Source organism: Bubalus bubalis, chromosome 18 (assembly GCF_019923935.1).
Source record: "Bubalus bubalis isolate 160015118507 breed Murrah chromosome 18, NDDB_SH_1, whole genome shotgun sequence".
NCBI lineage: Eukaryota > Metazoa > Chordata > Mammalia > Artiodactyla > Bovidae > Bubalus > Bubalus bubalis.
In genome coordinates, this window is record NC_059174.1 from 14,280,357 (window position 1) to 14,296,315 (window position 15,959).

Below are 15,959 nucleotides of genomic sequence, written 5' to 3' on the forward strand. Positions count from 1 at the left end.
TGGTGCTGGGCTCCCTGCAACTGCTGGGTCCTGGGAGAGGTTCTGGCGCTTTGTGTGCAGTGACGGGACAGCCATGCGTGCAGAGGAGTCCCCCAGAGAAAGCTGCTCGCCACAGGGAGACCCCAGAACTGACCCTGAGGGACAGGTCCACCCAGCTGCTGGCCACCCAGCCTAGAGAAGGACACCTGCAGCCCAGAGCCAGCGTCTCCAAAGGCAGGGAGCAAGGCAGGATGACTTCACTGTCCTAACCAGAGATACCAGCATGCGCCCAGATACATCCAGACAAGGTTCCTTTCGGGAGGTGTGGACCAGCACAGTATGGAACACGTGTGTCTGTGCTGTGCTGTCTGAGGAACACATGTTACTACTGACAGGGTGTACTTACTTCAGACACAGGGCCGAGGCCTGCTGGGCCGCGCAGGGCAGGAGGCTGTCAATGAACTCAGGGATGGGCAGGCCCCTGGCAGGGGCTGGAGGGCCCACGTGCACCTTGGGGAGCTCAGACCTGGACTCACTCAGGTGAACAGCCAGCGCAGCCAAGCCCAGCACGTGTGAGGCACTCAGGCTTGGGCCCTAAGACAAGAGAGAAAAGGTGTTCGGTGCTGGGGGACCGGGTGGGGGACCCACTCCCAGCTGGAGGGAATGGCAGCCCTACCTGGTGATGGAGCAGCTGGCAGAGCCTGGTGAGCACGGCTGGCAGGAACCTGTGTCCACACAGGGCCCTCACGAAGTGGGTGGCCCAGGGGCCCTGCCTATGGGGACAGCCATAGAGAACAGGGCAGTGGCAGTCCCAGCCCTCCCAGCCCTCTCAGAACCCATGGATGAGCAGGCAGGCACCGCAGACCCAGGAAGAGCCAAGTCGCTCCCCAGACAGCAGGCTCACCTGCTGAGAGGCTGCCTTGCCCACGTGCCTGTGGTACATCAGCCCCCAGCCCTCCCCACCCTCCCCCAGTGCAGCAGGACATCGGGAGTGGCCCAGGGCCCAGAGCTGGACCAAGACCGATGGCCTCTCATCAGGAGCACCAGGCCACCCTCGGGGCAGCTCCAACCACCTGCTGGGACCACCCAGCCTCTACCTGTCTGGTGGGGCGACGCTGGAGGCTGCCATGAGGTTCTGACAAAAAGACGTCAGCAGGAGGTCCACCACCTGAGAGGAAAGGTCTTTTCAGAGCATTTACACCCCGGACACACAGGATCAGAGCTAAGCTCACGAGACTACGAAACAGGCTGCTGCCCAGAGAGAAGGTTGCCACTCCCAGGTCATAGGAACCCCCAGACCCTAGGAAGGTCCCCCGGGGTCATGATGGGATGTGTCAGTGGAGAACAGGGTCGGCAGACCTGCCCACACCTTCGTCCCAAATGCAGAGTCTGCATGCAGACAATACTCGCTCACACATGGTCTCCCACACTCACCCTCTGCTCCAGTGGCTGCAGCTCGGGGGCCTGGACACTGAGCTGCACCAGGGCCGCCTCGTCACTGCTGACATCCTTGCTGAGGCCCAGGACAGAGTGGAGCCTCTCAGAGACCATGGCCACCTGAGCTGATAGCTCTACGAGGGAGGGACTACCATAAGCAGGGGCATCCCTGCCCCCACTGTGTCTACACCATCCCCAACTTGCATCGCCTGCCACCTCTGCAGGCGCTGACACCTGCTGGAGCCCCTTGGCCCAGCCTTGGTGTCCCCCAGGACCACAGGCTGCAGGGGCGGTGTTAGGAAGGGCCATGCTGGCCACAAGGGGATGTCCTGGGCCCGCAGGGTGACCACAGCTGCGGTAGAGCTAACCACACAGGGCTCGGACTGTGAAAACCATGTGTCACTTCTGACCCTCAATTTTAACTCCTCACAGGCTTCCATGTTCTCTGCAGGTCAGATGTGAATGTACATACATTATATGCGTTCACAACATACCTAATTTTTTTGATATCTCTAGGCTACATGGTTTATCTGCAAGTTTTTTCAAATTGTCATTTACCTCCGAAAAATTAAGTATATTTACTGAAAATAATCTGCATATACTGAATGGACCTGTGCAGTTAAAAACATGGCTTATTTATATTAGTTTCTGCATTTAGCATAACAAAGTCTAAAACTACTGGAACTGAGCACTTTATTTTGTGGCCACCGCGTGCTCTGAACTGCACAGACTGGTTCTCCAAGTCCCCCAGAGGAGACAGCCCAGGAGCAGAGACCCAGTGCTGAGGGCTGGAGGTGCCGGGCAGTGGAGGTCAGAAAGAAAGCCATACCCAGCCCAGCACACGGCTTTCTCTTCTACATCACCTATCCCACCAGTGCCAAGGAGAGAAAGTTCACCTTCTGCCAAGGCTCGGGACAGCCTGCATGTCAGAAACAAGGCTACGTCCTCCACACCCACCAGGCCGTGGTCAGGCTTCGTGACAGATGCTGAGCTCAGGGAACACAATGACCACTGTGGCTCAGGGACCAGCCATGAACTTGAGCATACGGGACATGCCTTCCCACCCACAAACACCCACTGTGGACAGTCCTGCCTGCAGCCTCCTCCTCACCGTCATGCTGGGTGGGGTCCGTCATAGAGGCCCTGAGCTCCTGCAGGGCAGCCATGAGCAGGTCCAGTGGCTCCTCTGCACAGCTGGGCTCCACCTCCCCTCCCTGGGCTGCATCTGAGAGGCAGGAGGTGATTTTCACAATTGGGCTAGACAGCAAGCACATGGAAGTTTAGGAAAAAACCATGGTTCTATGCACATCATCGCGGCAAGTGTAAAATGCATATACGTAATAAAAAAGACCAAACGCTTGTGGAGGGAGGCTGGGCTGGGGGTATGAATTATGGACAGATGATGGTCAAACTGATGATGATGTTTCTTAAACTTTTAAGTAACATTGTGATACTGTTTTTTACCATAGGATGTTAAGATGAAATGTTAGAGGGAATTACCAGTCCTCAACATACATTTAAAAGGTTCTAGAAGCCCTTTTCCAAAAGCAGGACCAGGGATCAGGAAGAGAGGCAAGGCTGCTCTTGGCTGTGGACACAGCCCTCCAGCCCCTTGGCACCTCATCAATGAGATGTTCTGATACGGGTCCAAACAGGTGTGGGTCCCCTTGGCCGTCAGAACCTGTGGCAGACTCTGTGCGAGTGTTCTGCCAGACAGAACCAGAGAACAGAGTTGCAGGCAGTCAGTCAGCCTAACTGGCCGGCAGGCAGCAGAGGCTTTGACCAGAAAACAGCAGCACCATCTGAACACTGAGAGACCAGGCCCTGTGCAGATGGCACCTTGCTCCTGGGGGGTGGGGTAGGGACAGTGTCCCCAGCTTCTCCAGGTCTGATGCACTCTTGGCCCAGGTCTACATCACTGTCCCCTAGAAGCAGCAAGATCCCCACCAACATCACAAAGAGCTGAGGCAGACCCCCAGTAGGACACGGTGCAGAACCAGCACCATGACCTCAGCCTGGCTGGTCACCTGAATGTAAAGCTCGAATCAGATGGGCAACAGAAACCATGTCACAACCTCAGTGGGGCACACAAAGATGACAGTCAAGTGGACTTGGTACCATGTCCTTCAGGAAGTGTACGGCAGGTACTTCCCGGCTGAGACCTGAGAGGGTTGATATCACAGGCAGCCCTCCAGGTGTCACAACCATCCGGGGGCTGAGCCAGTCAGTCTCTGAAGCCACAACTCTGACCAGACCAAGCATGACATGACCAGACCAGAGGGACTACGGCTCCACCAATAACGTCTCGTGATTCGGGAAGCAGAGATGGGCACGAATGAGGACCACACCTTCTGGCTGCTTCTGTCCGGCAGTGGAGCAGGCTTGGCGGTAGGCGGAGTACAGGGCTGGGGGAATTTTATCCGCTCTGGGTCAGAAGGAAACAGTAAAATAGTCTACTGCAATTACAATTCCAGAAACTATCAAAAAACACAAATATGCAATACAGTAAACTATACAACACATAAACAGATTATACGACACCACACCACGTGACTCTACTGAATAATACATGCTACATAAACGTCTGCCAATGGTTTTTGTTGGGTAGAGAGATTAGAAATGATTTTCACTTCTCTCAGTCAAGTTTTGGTAATTCTCAAATTTTAAAGGTGAAATTAATTACTTTTAATGAGAAATGCTAAGAAAAACACCCAATTAATGCTTACGACACTCAAAATATAAGTCCAGTGATGATGCAGGGCAGCTACAGGGCATGGACCCAGGTGGCATGCCCTCATGGCACAAGGACGAGTCCAAAGACAAGAGCCACGGAGTCACCTTCAGAGGAGTGGAAGTCACAAGTGGCCCAGTTATGAGACACATGGACAGCAGCATGGTCTGCAGGACACTCCCCCTCCACACACACTGTGCTGCAAACTGTGATGACAAGACTCAAGCAGAACAGAGAGAGACCTGCTGCGGTCTAGAGTATGACTGTGCACAGGGGCTGGAGACTAGGAGCTGAGGGGCACCACCTTCTGCCCTGGGGTCAATAAAGCCTTTAGCCCAAAGTCAGAAACCAGTGCAATTAAAAAGAGCAAACTCAAGGAAACAGAGAAATCCAGAGAAATCCACAAAAAGAAACTGTGAGTCATTGCTTTCATTAACATCTTCAGAGAGACAAGACATAGCACTGCAGCTATGAAACAAGAATAGATTGCTGGGGGCTTCCCTGGAGGTTCAGTGGTAAAGAATCTGCCTGTCAATGCAGGAGACAAGGGTTCGATCACTAGTCCAGGAAAATCCCACATGCCATGGAACATCCCGTGCGTCACAATTGGTGAGTGTGTGCCCTAGAGCCCATGCTCCACAAGAGAAGCCACCACAATGAGAATCCCGTGCACCACAACTAGAGTGGCCCCTGCTTGCTGCAACTAGATAAAACCTCACACAGTAACAAAGACCCAGCACAGTCAAAAATAGATTGTATTAAAAAAGGAATGGACTGCTGTACAAAGAAATATCTGATGGCAGAAATGAAACACTCAGTAAAAGTACCTACAGATAAACTTTAAGAAATCTCCCAGAAAGGAGACGGAAAACAAAATGAAATAGATATGCAAAATATGACAAAAGAGGAAAAAGTCAGAAGACACTTCAGGAAATATAACACCTAAAAAAGAGAAGTTCCAAGAAGGAAAAAGACACAGAGGAAACTTTCAATGACATGAACCAAGATAAAATAATCAGAGTCTGGGACTGGCTTCAAAACCATCCAGAATACTGAGTGGGTAAATGAATTTGAAGGCTACAGATGAAACAAGATTGGTCATTTATTGATAACTATTAAATCTGGGTGGCAGATTCTATTCTGCTTTTCTGTCTTAAATTTTTCATAAAATTTTAAAAAAGGGTTTTAAATATCCAGGAAAATTCCTCAGTACTGAAGGATATGAACTTCCAGATTAAAAGCCCCACCATATGGGGCTTCTACAAGCTTCTACACCTTGCTCCAGTCCATGCCTCCCCTTCTACACCTTGCTACATCATTTCACCAGAAATGAAATCAGATCTACAGTGAAATGCACTGCTTTAAAACTTCAGAACACAGGGAACAAAGACACTACAGGCCTCCAGAAAGAACACAGATCCCATGCAGAGAGTCAGAAATTGTAAGTTTCTAACATCTCAGCAGCAACACTGGACATTAGAAGTCAAGGAAGTGATGCAAAAATTTGAGGGAAAATAATTTCCAACTTAGATTTCTATACCCAGCCAAACTACCTATCAAATGACGGGCTAAAAAAAGTGTCAAAAAATTTACCTCCCATCCATCCTTTTGTGAGAAGCTTCAATAGGATGCTTTCCACCAACACAAAGGAGTAAACCAAGAAAGAGGAGGATCTTGATATAGAAAAGAGAAGCCAGCACAAGCCATGGCAGAGGACAGCACAAGGTGATGCTGAAGGGAGACGCAAGGATGACAGCTGTCTTAAAGGCATAAACAGCTAGTAAGTAACAATGGAGCAGGTTAGAAGGCCTAGAAGAGATTTCCCTACAATATAACTGCAGGGATACTCAACGATTCTGAACAAGAGAAGAGTTAGACACCCGCTGAGTTTGCAGGGAAGCATATAAATATGTACAAGGAAAACTAAGATAAAACAAAGATGATTATGAACTCCAGAGAAAACAAAAGGAACAACTCTGAACAGTGTCTGGATAGTCTTAAAAACAAGCACTAAATACTGAGGTTTTAAAAACTATTACAGGAAGGATAGCTATGTTTGCTGGTGGAGGACAGAAAACTAAAACAGAAAAAGCGGTAAGTATGGAAATAAAGTTATTTGGAGATTTGGGGCAAAATATAAAAAAATCAGGTAAGAGATGAAAATGCTTGCTTCCAGAAAGAAAGTGAAGTGGCAGGATGGGTGGGGCATGGCTATCTGTCCTAAACTTCATAGAAATATCTGATTCTTTAGTCTAACTTGTGTTTTTTTTTTAATTTTGACATATAGTTGAATTATAATGTCGTGTTAATTTCTGCTGTATAGCAACATGACCCAGTTATATATATCGATACATTCTTTTTCATATTCTTCTCTATTCTGATTTATCACAGGATATTGAATAGTTACCTGTGCTATATAGTAGGATCTTGCTGTTTATCCATCCTTTATGTAACAGTGTACATCTGCGGATCCCAAACTTCCGGTCCATGCCTCCCCTTCTACACCTTGCTCCCCTCCTGGCAACAAGTCTGTTCTCTCTGTTTGGGAGCCTATTTCTATTTCATTTGGACCATGTTTTAGATTCTACATACAAGGGACATCATATGATATTTGTGAAGTTGTGATATTCAGAATCAAAGAAATTTTCTTTTTAACATTTTAAGCAACTAATTTTAAGGCAACTTTATAGATAAATAGAGCATACATGTGACACCACACAGGTCTCTGCTGCTAGCCCCCAGCCGCACTGGCCACACGTACCTCCTCAGGGACTCGATAAGAGCCTCGCGGGAATCAGGGGCTCTCGGGAGCTATGAGGAAAGACAGACTCTGTGAGATGCTGAGAGGAACCCCAGTCTCTGCCAACCCGGCCCCAGGGTCACGGAGACGTGTACTGACCACTCGTGGTGTGAGCAGCGCAGGGAGGAAGTGGGACAGATAATAGGACCTCCGGAATATGCTGCAACGGAGAAGAGCAGGCTCAGGGCGGCCCCTGGCAGAGGACCTGCAGCAGGGCAGTGCCATCCACATCTGGGGCCATCCCTGAAGGTCAGCATCATGTTTTCAAGTCTTCTTTCTCACTGTTTAGGGGCCCTTTGCACAAACAGAACTCTGTGCTGGTGACCACCTGTGCCTGGAGAGTCAGGGCATTCTGGAATCTGGGCTCATCCATGATCAGGAGGTTGACCGTGGGAGCTGGGGACCATGCACATCCCTCAGCGGCAAAGCCTTAAGAAAGCTACCCTATGCTGGGAGCAGCCAGAATTCATGCTTTGGGGTCACAGCAAATTCTACAAAATTTTGCTATTCAACTCCCTGCACTGGCCTCACACGGTCACTGCTGAAGCATGAACAAGAAAAATCATTGTGGCTTAAGGGCGGGCCTGTTCTGATCCCTCTGAACAGCTTTCCTAAAGGGCCTGCCCATCATGGCCACAGACCTTCGCTGGGGCCTGCCCAATAGCCCTCCCAGTGTGTGACCCTACCTGGCCTCTAGGATGGCGACGGGAACCTTCCCTGTGTGTTCAAACACCGTGAGTGCCTTCTCGACATCCTGGGATGCTTGGCTCTGGGGCTGGATGGAAATGAACAGAAGACTTAAAGAAAAGGCAGGAGCACAGCAGGGCCACAGTTTTGTGGTCAGGTGAGAGGCATGAGAGAGCAGGGCACGTGGACAAGCCCCTGTGCCAGCAAACTGCTAGGAGGGATCGACTGCTGCCCCCAGCCTCAGTGAGCTCACCATGTTGGAGAGCTGCCCTGCCGGCCCCGTGGGTCTGTCCCTCCACCCTCTTTCTGCTTCCCTTCTAGAGCAACAAAGATCCCAATGCAAAATTTTCAGGTGGGAAGATGCAGAGACCTGATATTTGACATTTAAAAACATTATGAAATGGCAACTTGTAAACAGCAATAAATCTTAAATGGAAACTGCTTTACATATTTTAAAGCTTTAATCTGACAGTCCAGCAGCACCTCCAAAAGTTCTTCATAGACTCATAACTTTGAGGTTAGAGTGTCTTAGGAAAGTACACACAGCCCTACACCCACCTGACATGCGTCTACACGAACAGTTAACACTTTTTTCTATAATTCTGAGAAAAACACAACCTTGCCCTTCCCCAGCTGATTTACAGACCTCTTTGTCCATGAAACCACGTGAAGGGGACCCTAAGAAGAAACGTTACTGGCCGTGGGGCCCCTGCTGCTGCTATGAACAGACACCAGAGGACGGCTTGCCCGGCCGCCACACATGCGGACGCCCCGACGGCAGAGGCTCTGACGCGCAGAGTCCAGGAAGGAGGCCACGCAGAGAGGAGCATGGGCACGTTACCTGAGTGGCATCTCCAGCAGAAGACAGGTCTTCATAGAGCCCCATGTTCTCTATAGAAACCTGCAGAGAGGTGGGTGTCGGTGAGGACCCCTGGGGGCGCTGGGCTCCACGGACAGAGAAGAGGAGCTGGGACTCACTTTGAGGTCGGCCAGGCGCGTCTTGGCCAGCACCACATAATCGGTGAGGAGGGTGCGATACTTGCCAGGGACCAGGGGTGGGTGGAGAATGTGCACCTGTGGGCAGAGGGTGGGGGTGTCCATCAGCTCCTCAGCTGCCCCGACTTTCTGGGGCAGTCACTCACACTGACCACAGAAGAATCCCAGGATCAGCCACAGACCAGAGGACGTGCGGCAGAAAGGGCCCTGGGCCAGGCAAGGGCAGGAAGGGTCCTGTCACAGAGCTGGGTCCCAGGCCCCACATGGGAGGGAGGCAGTGGGGGGCGGGGGGACAGGACTCAGGAGGGCATGTGCTCACTCCCTCTATGTGCATTACTTCATGCGTACTCTTTGAAATGAAATATACATTTAATTAAATAGGAAGATGATGTTCATTTTCCAAGTGCCTTACCCACGAAAGCGAGTGCTGGAGATAGTCATCTCATCACAAGCAAGTGCACAGCAGGATGCTTTTGGTGACAACATGAACTGAGCATCCAGTCTTACACCCCAGGAATAACAGTCATGGCTTCGGCGTACTCCCCCAGCTTCTTTGTCAGTATACAAACAGATCATTTTGAACACCAAGCATGGGGCCCAGGACGCTTGCCTGCCTCACCGTCTGTGGTGTGTGGGCACGCAGACGGCCCTGCTCACGGACCAGCTCCGAGGACCACACACTCTGGTTTCTGGCCATTTACCAGAAGAAACCTGCCTCCCTTGGATACACCCTGACACCCCAAGGTGGCGTCCCTGCTGTGACTGTTCCCTGCTGTAGTGTCCTGGGGGAACCCCAGTACTGGGGACTAAGCAGAAGGTCCTGCTGGCTTCTCACCTGCAGGTATCGGGGGACCTCGAAGGGCACCAGGTCAGACAGGAACTTGAAGAGGAAGACCAGCGCCTTCTTGCTGCAGCTGTGGATGCCCCTAGTGCTGCCGAAAGTGGCCTGGAGAGGAGCCCGGGAATGAGGTGGGGGCGACAGGAGGACCTGCCATGCAGTGGCCATGACTATGTCCTGGCCTCAGCAACAGCAGGAAGAGGGAAGCAATGTCATTTTAGCTTGTTCGTCTCCAGGATGCCATGGCTGTGCCCTAGCTAAACAGACGGACTGAGAATTTAAAAAGTAAAAAATACAGTCCTATAGGACTTCCCTGGTGGCCCAGTGGTTAAGAATTTGCCTGCAAATACAGGGGACATGGGTTCCATCCCTGGTTCAGGAAGATTCCACATACCGAGGAGCAAGTAAGCCAGTGCACCACCACTACTGAGCCCCCACTCTAGAGCCCATGCTCCACAACAAGACAAGCCACTGCAATGAGAAGCCTGTGGCTGACTGCCCAGACCGCGTGGCCTCCCACCTCCTCACGAGTGCAGTCTGGCAGGACGGCGAAAACCAACATGGCTGCTTTTGTGCACACTGGGCTGCTCTGTGGTGGTTCTCACGTGCATGGGGATGGGGTGGGGGGTGCCCTTCTCTCTGCTTACTTCCCACCAGGTGCAGGTGTTTGTTCGACTCTCACAACTAGAGAGTAGCCCTGCTTGCTGCAGCCTGTGCAACAAGGAAGACTCGGTGCAGCCAAAAATAAATAAAAAATTTTAAATTTAAAAACATTTTAAAAATTTATAAAGGATACATTCCTGTGGAAAATGGTAAATATGGTGCCTTTCTGTGAACCTTATAGACAGGATCTGTCAACTGCCCACGAGAGCCCTGTCCTCAAAGACACACTCATTCCACTCCAACCGCATGCTCAGCTGAGTGGACGACAGCCCTGCAGGGGAGGTAGCCATGGCAGGTGGGCCTTCGGCAAAGCCCCAGGTCACAGCAGGAAAGTGAAGCGGACCCTTAGAGAACTGGGTGCACCTCGGGGAGGGAGGTTCTGAAGAGTCGGCCCTGAGCAGTCTGGATGAACCAGCAAAGAGCAGCACCCACCCCACATGAGGCCCACCCACCACACTGCAAGGCCTGCAGCAGCCCCTCCTCCAGATCACACCCCTAGTTCTTCTGAAAAAGGATGGTCAGACAGACAGCAGACATACAGTCACCAGAGTGAGCGTGCAGGACACACAGTCGACACCACTGGGCCTGCCATCAGAGCACTGCCTGGGCCCCAGGGGGATCCTCAGTGCCAGGATGGTGGACACAGCTGCGGAGCCACATGCAGAAGCCCCTGGTCCACTGTGTGGAGCTGGCAGACGCACGGGGCAGGAGGGAGCTTCATTCAGTGAAAGAACGAACCACGCCCACCAACCCAACAGGCAAGCCGGGCACAGAGCCCAGCAAGGAGGCAACAGCTCTGCCACCCAAGCGTCTACATAGGCCTTGTAATCCCAGATCCACATGCACCCAGATGGGCTCAGCAGTCTGGAAGGAGCGGCAAACACCTGCATCTGGTGGGAAGTAAGCAGAGAGAAGAGCACCCCCCGCCCCACCCCATCCCCATGGACGTAAGAACCACCACAGAGCAGCCCAGTGTGCACAAAAGCAGCCATGTTGGTTTTCACTGTCCTACCAGACTGCACTCGTGAGGAGGTGGGAGGCCATGCAGTCTCAGCAGAGTCAACCACAGCTGCAAGCGTGGGCCGTGCTGGAGGCCGGGGGCCGGGCGGGAGTGCAGGCAGCTTACCTGGAACCAGGCAGCGTAGGACGGGAAGACAGCTGGGCCCTCGAGCGCGGCCTGCCGCACGACTAGGAACGCCAAGACCATGCTGTCCAAGTCCCAGCTCTCGAACGCACGTGCCAGTAGACGGGTCACCCAACCTAGGTAAGAACACCAGCAAGGCTGTGGACAAGCCAGGGGTGCGGGCAGGACCGTCCACCTGCCCCACACTGCTCCCCAAGCATGGGTGGCGGCCCGCACGCAGCCTGGCAGTGGGTACGAGGGCAGACGGCAGCGGGCAGATGGCTGAGCAGGGTGGGGTCCTGGGAGACACCACAGCCACAGCTGTCCCCGGCTGGACGACCACCTGCTGAGCAGGCGTGAAGGGCTTCGTTTTCACCGAGCTGGAATCAGTGATTCCATGACAGGCTCACCCACAGACACTGGTCCATAAATCACACACACACACACACACACACTGAGAACAGGACACAGCTCCCTCCCTACGCACCAACATACACACACCCAGAAAAGGACACAACTCCCGCCCCACGCACCATTAACCAGCTGCTGTGCATCCGGGAGGCAGATGACCAGCGTGGACACACAGGACAGCACGTGTCTCCAGTTTACCTCCTGCGTCTCCAGAACGTCTTGTAAGTGGCTCACCAGCTCCTCTGGGCTCAGGATCACAAAGAGCTGGAAGCAGAGAGTCAAAGCTGGACCTTCACCTCTTCCCACTCTGCGTCAGACACAACCTGGACTCAAAACACCTGCCCATGCTGACCCCCGCGGCCAGCACCAGCTACAGGGAGTTCTCCTCTGAGGCTATGGCGCTCTGCCCTAGTAACAAGCTCAGTCTTGGACCTAGATGGTCATCCAGCCGGGGACAGCTGCAGCTGTGGTGTCTCCCAGGCCCCCACCCCATGCACTCACCCTGCGGTACAGGCCACTGAGCAGAGCGGGGGTCTTTGCAAAGCTCCACTCTCTCTGCATCTGAACGGCATCGGAAACTTCATTCAGGAGCAAACACACAGAATGACAGGTCAGCAATCATCAATGTTCATCGGTTCAATGTCAATCAACCTTTATTTGCACTTTTCCAACTGTATGTGCACTTCACTGTTTCATTTGTCGACCATTTTTTATGTCATACCCTTTATCATACATATCTACTAAATATCCTCCAACCCATCAGTTACACTTTAATTATTTGGCTTTTGAACTTTCACTGTGAACAAGCAGTGAGGACGCCGTGGAAAGGATGGCAGGTGGAAAAGCACAGGTCAGCGGGCCCAGGCCCTCTGCTGGAGCAGCGGCCTCTGAGGAGTTTCCTGTGCCCCGAGGGCAGGCGTGTTGGGAGCCACGCAGACCTGGAGAAGGCTTGGGTGCTGGACACCTTTCAGGAAGCCATGTACCCGCAGGAAATGCTGACCTGAGCCACTGAGACAGAACCCTGGAATTCACAGAAAGCCATGCACACACAGGAAATGCTGACCTGAGACACAGAGACAGAACCCTGGAATTCACAGTATGAGCACTGTTTTAAAAACCTACCTAGACTTCCCTGGTGGTCCAGCGGCTAAGACTCTTGGCTCCCAATGCAGGGGACCCGGGTTTGATCCCTGGTCAGGGAACTAGATCCCACATGCCACAACTAAGATTCTGCATGCTGCAACTAAGACCCAGCTCAGCCAAATAAATATTAAAACAAACAAACAAACAAAAAAACACAACCAAAACCTACCCAGAAAAGACAAGAAGGCCTTCACCCATTGCCATTCTACTGTGGCAATGGGTGACACTTTTTTAATTCAAACTTTCTTTATGGGAAAGTGTTACTCTCAAACAAGATGTTTAATGACAGAAGACTGTCCTTCCAGTGTTAACACCCACAGTCTGAGTTCCCGTCGAGGGGAGTGCCAGGGCGCTTGGACCCACCTTTTAGCACAGGCTTGTGGGTGAGGATCTGGGTCAGAGTATGACAGAACCACCTCTTCAGAGTCTCTGCTGAAAGTATACTCTGGTACATGGGTCCACTGAACACACCGAACCTGTAGACGCAGCGGAGGCACTCAGGGAAGGGACCCTCTAGGTTCCCACTGCCTGGCAGCGACACCTCACGCACAAGGAGCAGCTCATCCGAAAAGCAGCGGAGACCTGCAGGCCCCACACTCCAGACCCCTGGCTCGGGTGTATGGGCTGGCCTTGCCCACACCCTGCCACGCCTCCCTGGCAGGCCTGCAGCCCGGCTTCCATGCTGCAGATGGAATGGAATCTAGGGGGGCATCACTCTACAGGACAGGATGAAGGGTAACAGTCACTGTCACAGAGATAAGCAGGCAGGTCAGACTGGGGGCGTGGAGGGCCGCTCCTCGCAGGTTTCACAGGCCACAGGAACCACAGCCCCACCCTAGACCACAAAGCTCTCAACCACACCCACGTTCCTCAAGCCAAGGACTCCATCCCCCGACACAAGAGGGAAGGAAAGACGGCACAGAGAGTCACCGACAGGTGAGGAGGGACGGGGGCTGGGTCTGACAGTGGGGTGCCCCTTAGGGGAGAGAACTCAGGGTCCCAGATGCCATGTGACCTGCCTGCGTCCCGCATGCAGTGAGGAGGCTCTGCGTGGGAGACAGGGCGGAAGGCACCCAGACAGGGAGGGGCCTCTGAGTTCACTGATTTAACCTGGGAGGCCATGATCGCACAGAGTCAACACACGATGAACATGCACACACGTACAACACAGCTGTGTGCTGTAGCTGCTTACTAAGTGCTGAACCACACAGCAGGCTGAGGACTCCTGATGTCATCATAAGGAACAGGAACCAGGAGCAAGGTAATTAAGAAGGGGAAGGAGTAACAAAGCACAGAAGCCTCCCATAGAAGAGCCACAGTCTGGGTGGCCTCAGCCCACGATCCCCTGAAGCAGGTTCGGTCCCCAGGAGCGTGGGGCACGCCCCGACAGGAGCATATACAGGTCCTGCTGGGGCAGCATGGCAGGGCAAGGCCACCCTGGCTTGGACCCTGAGGACCCAGGCCTGCCCCCTCCTCACACCTGGAGGGGCACAGTTCCCACAGGAAGGGCCCCATCTTCAGACAGTTCCTAGCACTTTGAGCTGTCACCATGATGGCGAAGGATCACGGAGCTTTCAGGAGGGAGAGCGCAGCTGGGATGCTCAGCCTGCAGGCCCACCCCAGGAACTTACCAGCAGCTCCCTGCCTTGTATGCTGGGGACCCCTCCTGTAGGCCAGCTGCCACGGCTTCGAGAGTGGCTGAGGCAGAAAAGAGACATCAGCATCATATGGTTGCGTCTGTCAGAAACAACCTTGACCAAGTGCTTCTGGGCAAGTCAGGTCATGGACCCCCAACCCACAATCCCTTCAAGCTCCCACATGTCTCGGTGGCACCAGACTCAATCCTTGAAAATCCACCCAAATACACAGATAGGACAGTGCTTTCCTAACAAACCATCCAGCTGTTACCACTGCTGCTCTGGAGACCAGATGTGAAGCCAGCAAAGCTGGTCTCCAGAGGAGACTGTAGTGAGTTGGTCAGTTTGTACCCCATCACAGACGTCAAAGGGCCTCTGGAGGGCACGATTGAGCTGGAAAGGCAGGAGCTACGGGAACCCCAACCAGCCCGGCCTACAGGACCACTCACAGGCCAGTATCTGCTCAAGAACAGCAGCGGCGATCTGTGGGGACAGAACACTGGCGTCACCTGCGTGCAAGCTAGCCTACCATCACCCCAGATCCAGTCTCCAGACCCCCTCGGGGGATCTGCCCAGGACACCCTTCCCCCTGTTCCCAAGCACTGGCCCAGAGTCTGGGAGCTTCAGAAACCAGAGACGCAGGGGAGAGACCACTGCCCAGGCCCACGCCCTTGCAGCTGGACTCAGGGAGTGCCCCCACGTGGGGCTGCACACCCAAGCCCCTCATCCTGCGCCCGCTGCCCAGAGTCCTGCTCCACTTGCCTGGCACCCACCTGGGCCATCTGTGCTGGTGCCCCGTCTCCCCTCACACCGTCGCTTTTCTGGAATCCCCTCAAAACAAACATTTGCACAAGATCTGAAAAGCACAAAAGCAAAGTGTTTTTGTGCACTGTGGTCCCTGGGCAGACCACCAGCTTCAGAGGGGCTGGGAGGGCAGGGTCTGCACGAAGCTGGAACACTGGCTCTGGGCACGGGGGCCCACCAACTGCATTCACCAGACCCAGCCAAGCCTTCCCTAAGCCCACTGCACAGAAAGGGAGACATAGCCAGTCAGGTTTATGGACGGATGTTCTCACTTAAATAAATTTCAAGAGGGTTTCACGTGTCCTTTCCCTTCTACTCAACCACACTAGGGCGCTTTTAGGGCCCGAAAGTGTTAAACTGTGGGGAGTAGGGCAGGAGATGGACTCAGAGCTTCTGAAAAGGTTACCATCAAGGGACTGAAATTAAACAGTTTAAGCTTCATCTGGGAGCAGGATAACTCACATCAGCAGGACAGTTTTAGGAAGAAAGAATGCCCCTTCCACAAAGGAAGACTGTACAAGCCCCACAGGGAACCCTCTCGTCCAGGCTTCCATTTACTCATGGGCCGCATTCCTCGGGGAGGATGGGCGACGGCAGACCTGCTGACCCAAGAGCCGCAGGGGCCGGGTGTCTGAGCGAAGGGCCACAGCAGGCAACCCTGCTCACCCAGAGTCCCCACATTCAGAGAAGCTGAGGTTCTTGCCCAGTTT

At 53.1% G+C, this 15,959-nt stretch overlaps 1 protein-coding gene across 6 annotated transcripts in view; it reads right to left on the reverse strand.

The window, feature by feature from the left end:
• Positions 1 to 15,959, reverse strand: part of FANCA (FA complementation group A) — a 38,984-nt gene that overhangs the window by 13,882 nt on the left and 9,143 nt on the right. For 4 of the 6 annotated variants that reach the window (XM_006043120.3, XM_006043118.3, XM_044931178.1 and 1 more), the window contains exons 8-26: positions 15,219 to 15,301; positions 14,895 to 14,928; positions 14,440 to 14,506; positions 13,172 to 13,284; positions 12,167 to 12,243; positions 11,788 to 11,929; positions 11,258 to 11,391; positions 9,466 to 9,576; positions 8,613 to 8,708; positions 8,476 to 8,535; positions 7,634 to 7,722; positions 7,047 to 7,107; positions 6,909 to 6,958; positions 3,765 to 3,841; positions 2,528 to 2,641; positions 1,414 to 1,550; positions 1,077 to 1,147; positions 656 to 752; positions 386 to 573 (exon numbers count right to left, since the gene is read on the reverse strand). In XM_006043120.3, coding sequence (XP_006043182.1) covers positions 386 to 573; positions 656 to 752; positions 1,077 to 1,147; positions 1,414 to 1,550; positions 2,528 to 2,641; positions 3,765 to 3,841; positions 6,909 to 6,958; positions 7,047 to 7,107; positions 7,634 to 7,722; positions 8,476 to 8,535; positions 8,613 to 8,708; positions 9,466 to 9,576; positions 11,258 to 11,391; positions 11,788 to 11,929; positions 12,167 to 12,243; positions 13,172 to 13,284; positions 14,440 to 14,506; positions 14,895 to 14,928; positions 15,219 to 15,301 — 1,801 coding nt within the window. The remainder of the gene's footprint in view (positions 1 to 385; positions 574 to 655; positions 753 to 1,076; positions 1,148 to 1,413; positions 1,551 to 2,527; positions 2,642 to 3,764; positions 3,842 to 6,908; positions 6,959 to 7,046; positions 7,108 to 7,633; positions 7,723 to 8,475; positions 8,536 to 8,612; positions 8,709 to 9,465; positions 9,577 to 11,257; positions 11,392 to 11,787; positions 11,930 to 12,166; positions 12,244 to 13,171; positions 13,285 to 14,439; positions 14,507 to 14,894; positions 14,929 to 15,218; positions 15,302 to 15,959) is intronic. The other 2 variants (XM_044931179.1, XM_025268552.2) reach the window with 2 other exon arrangements.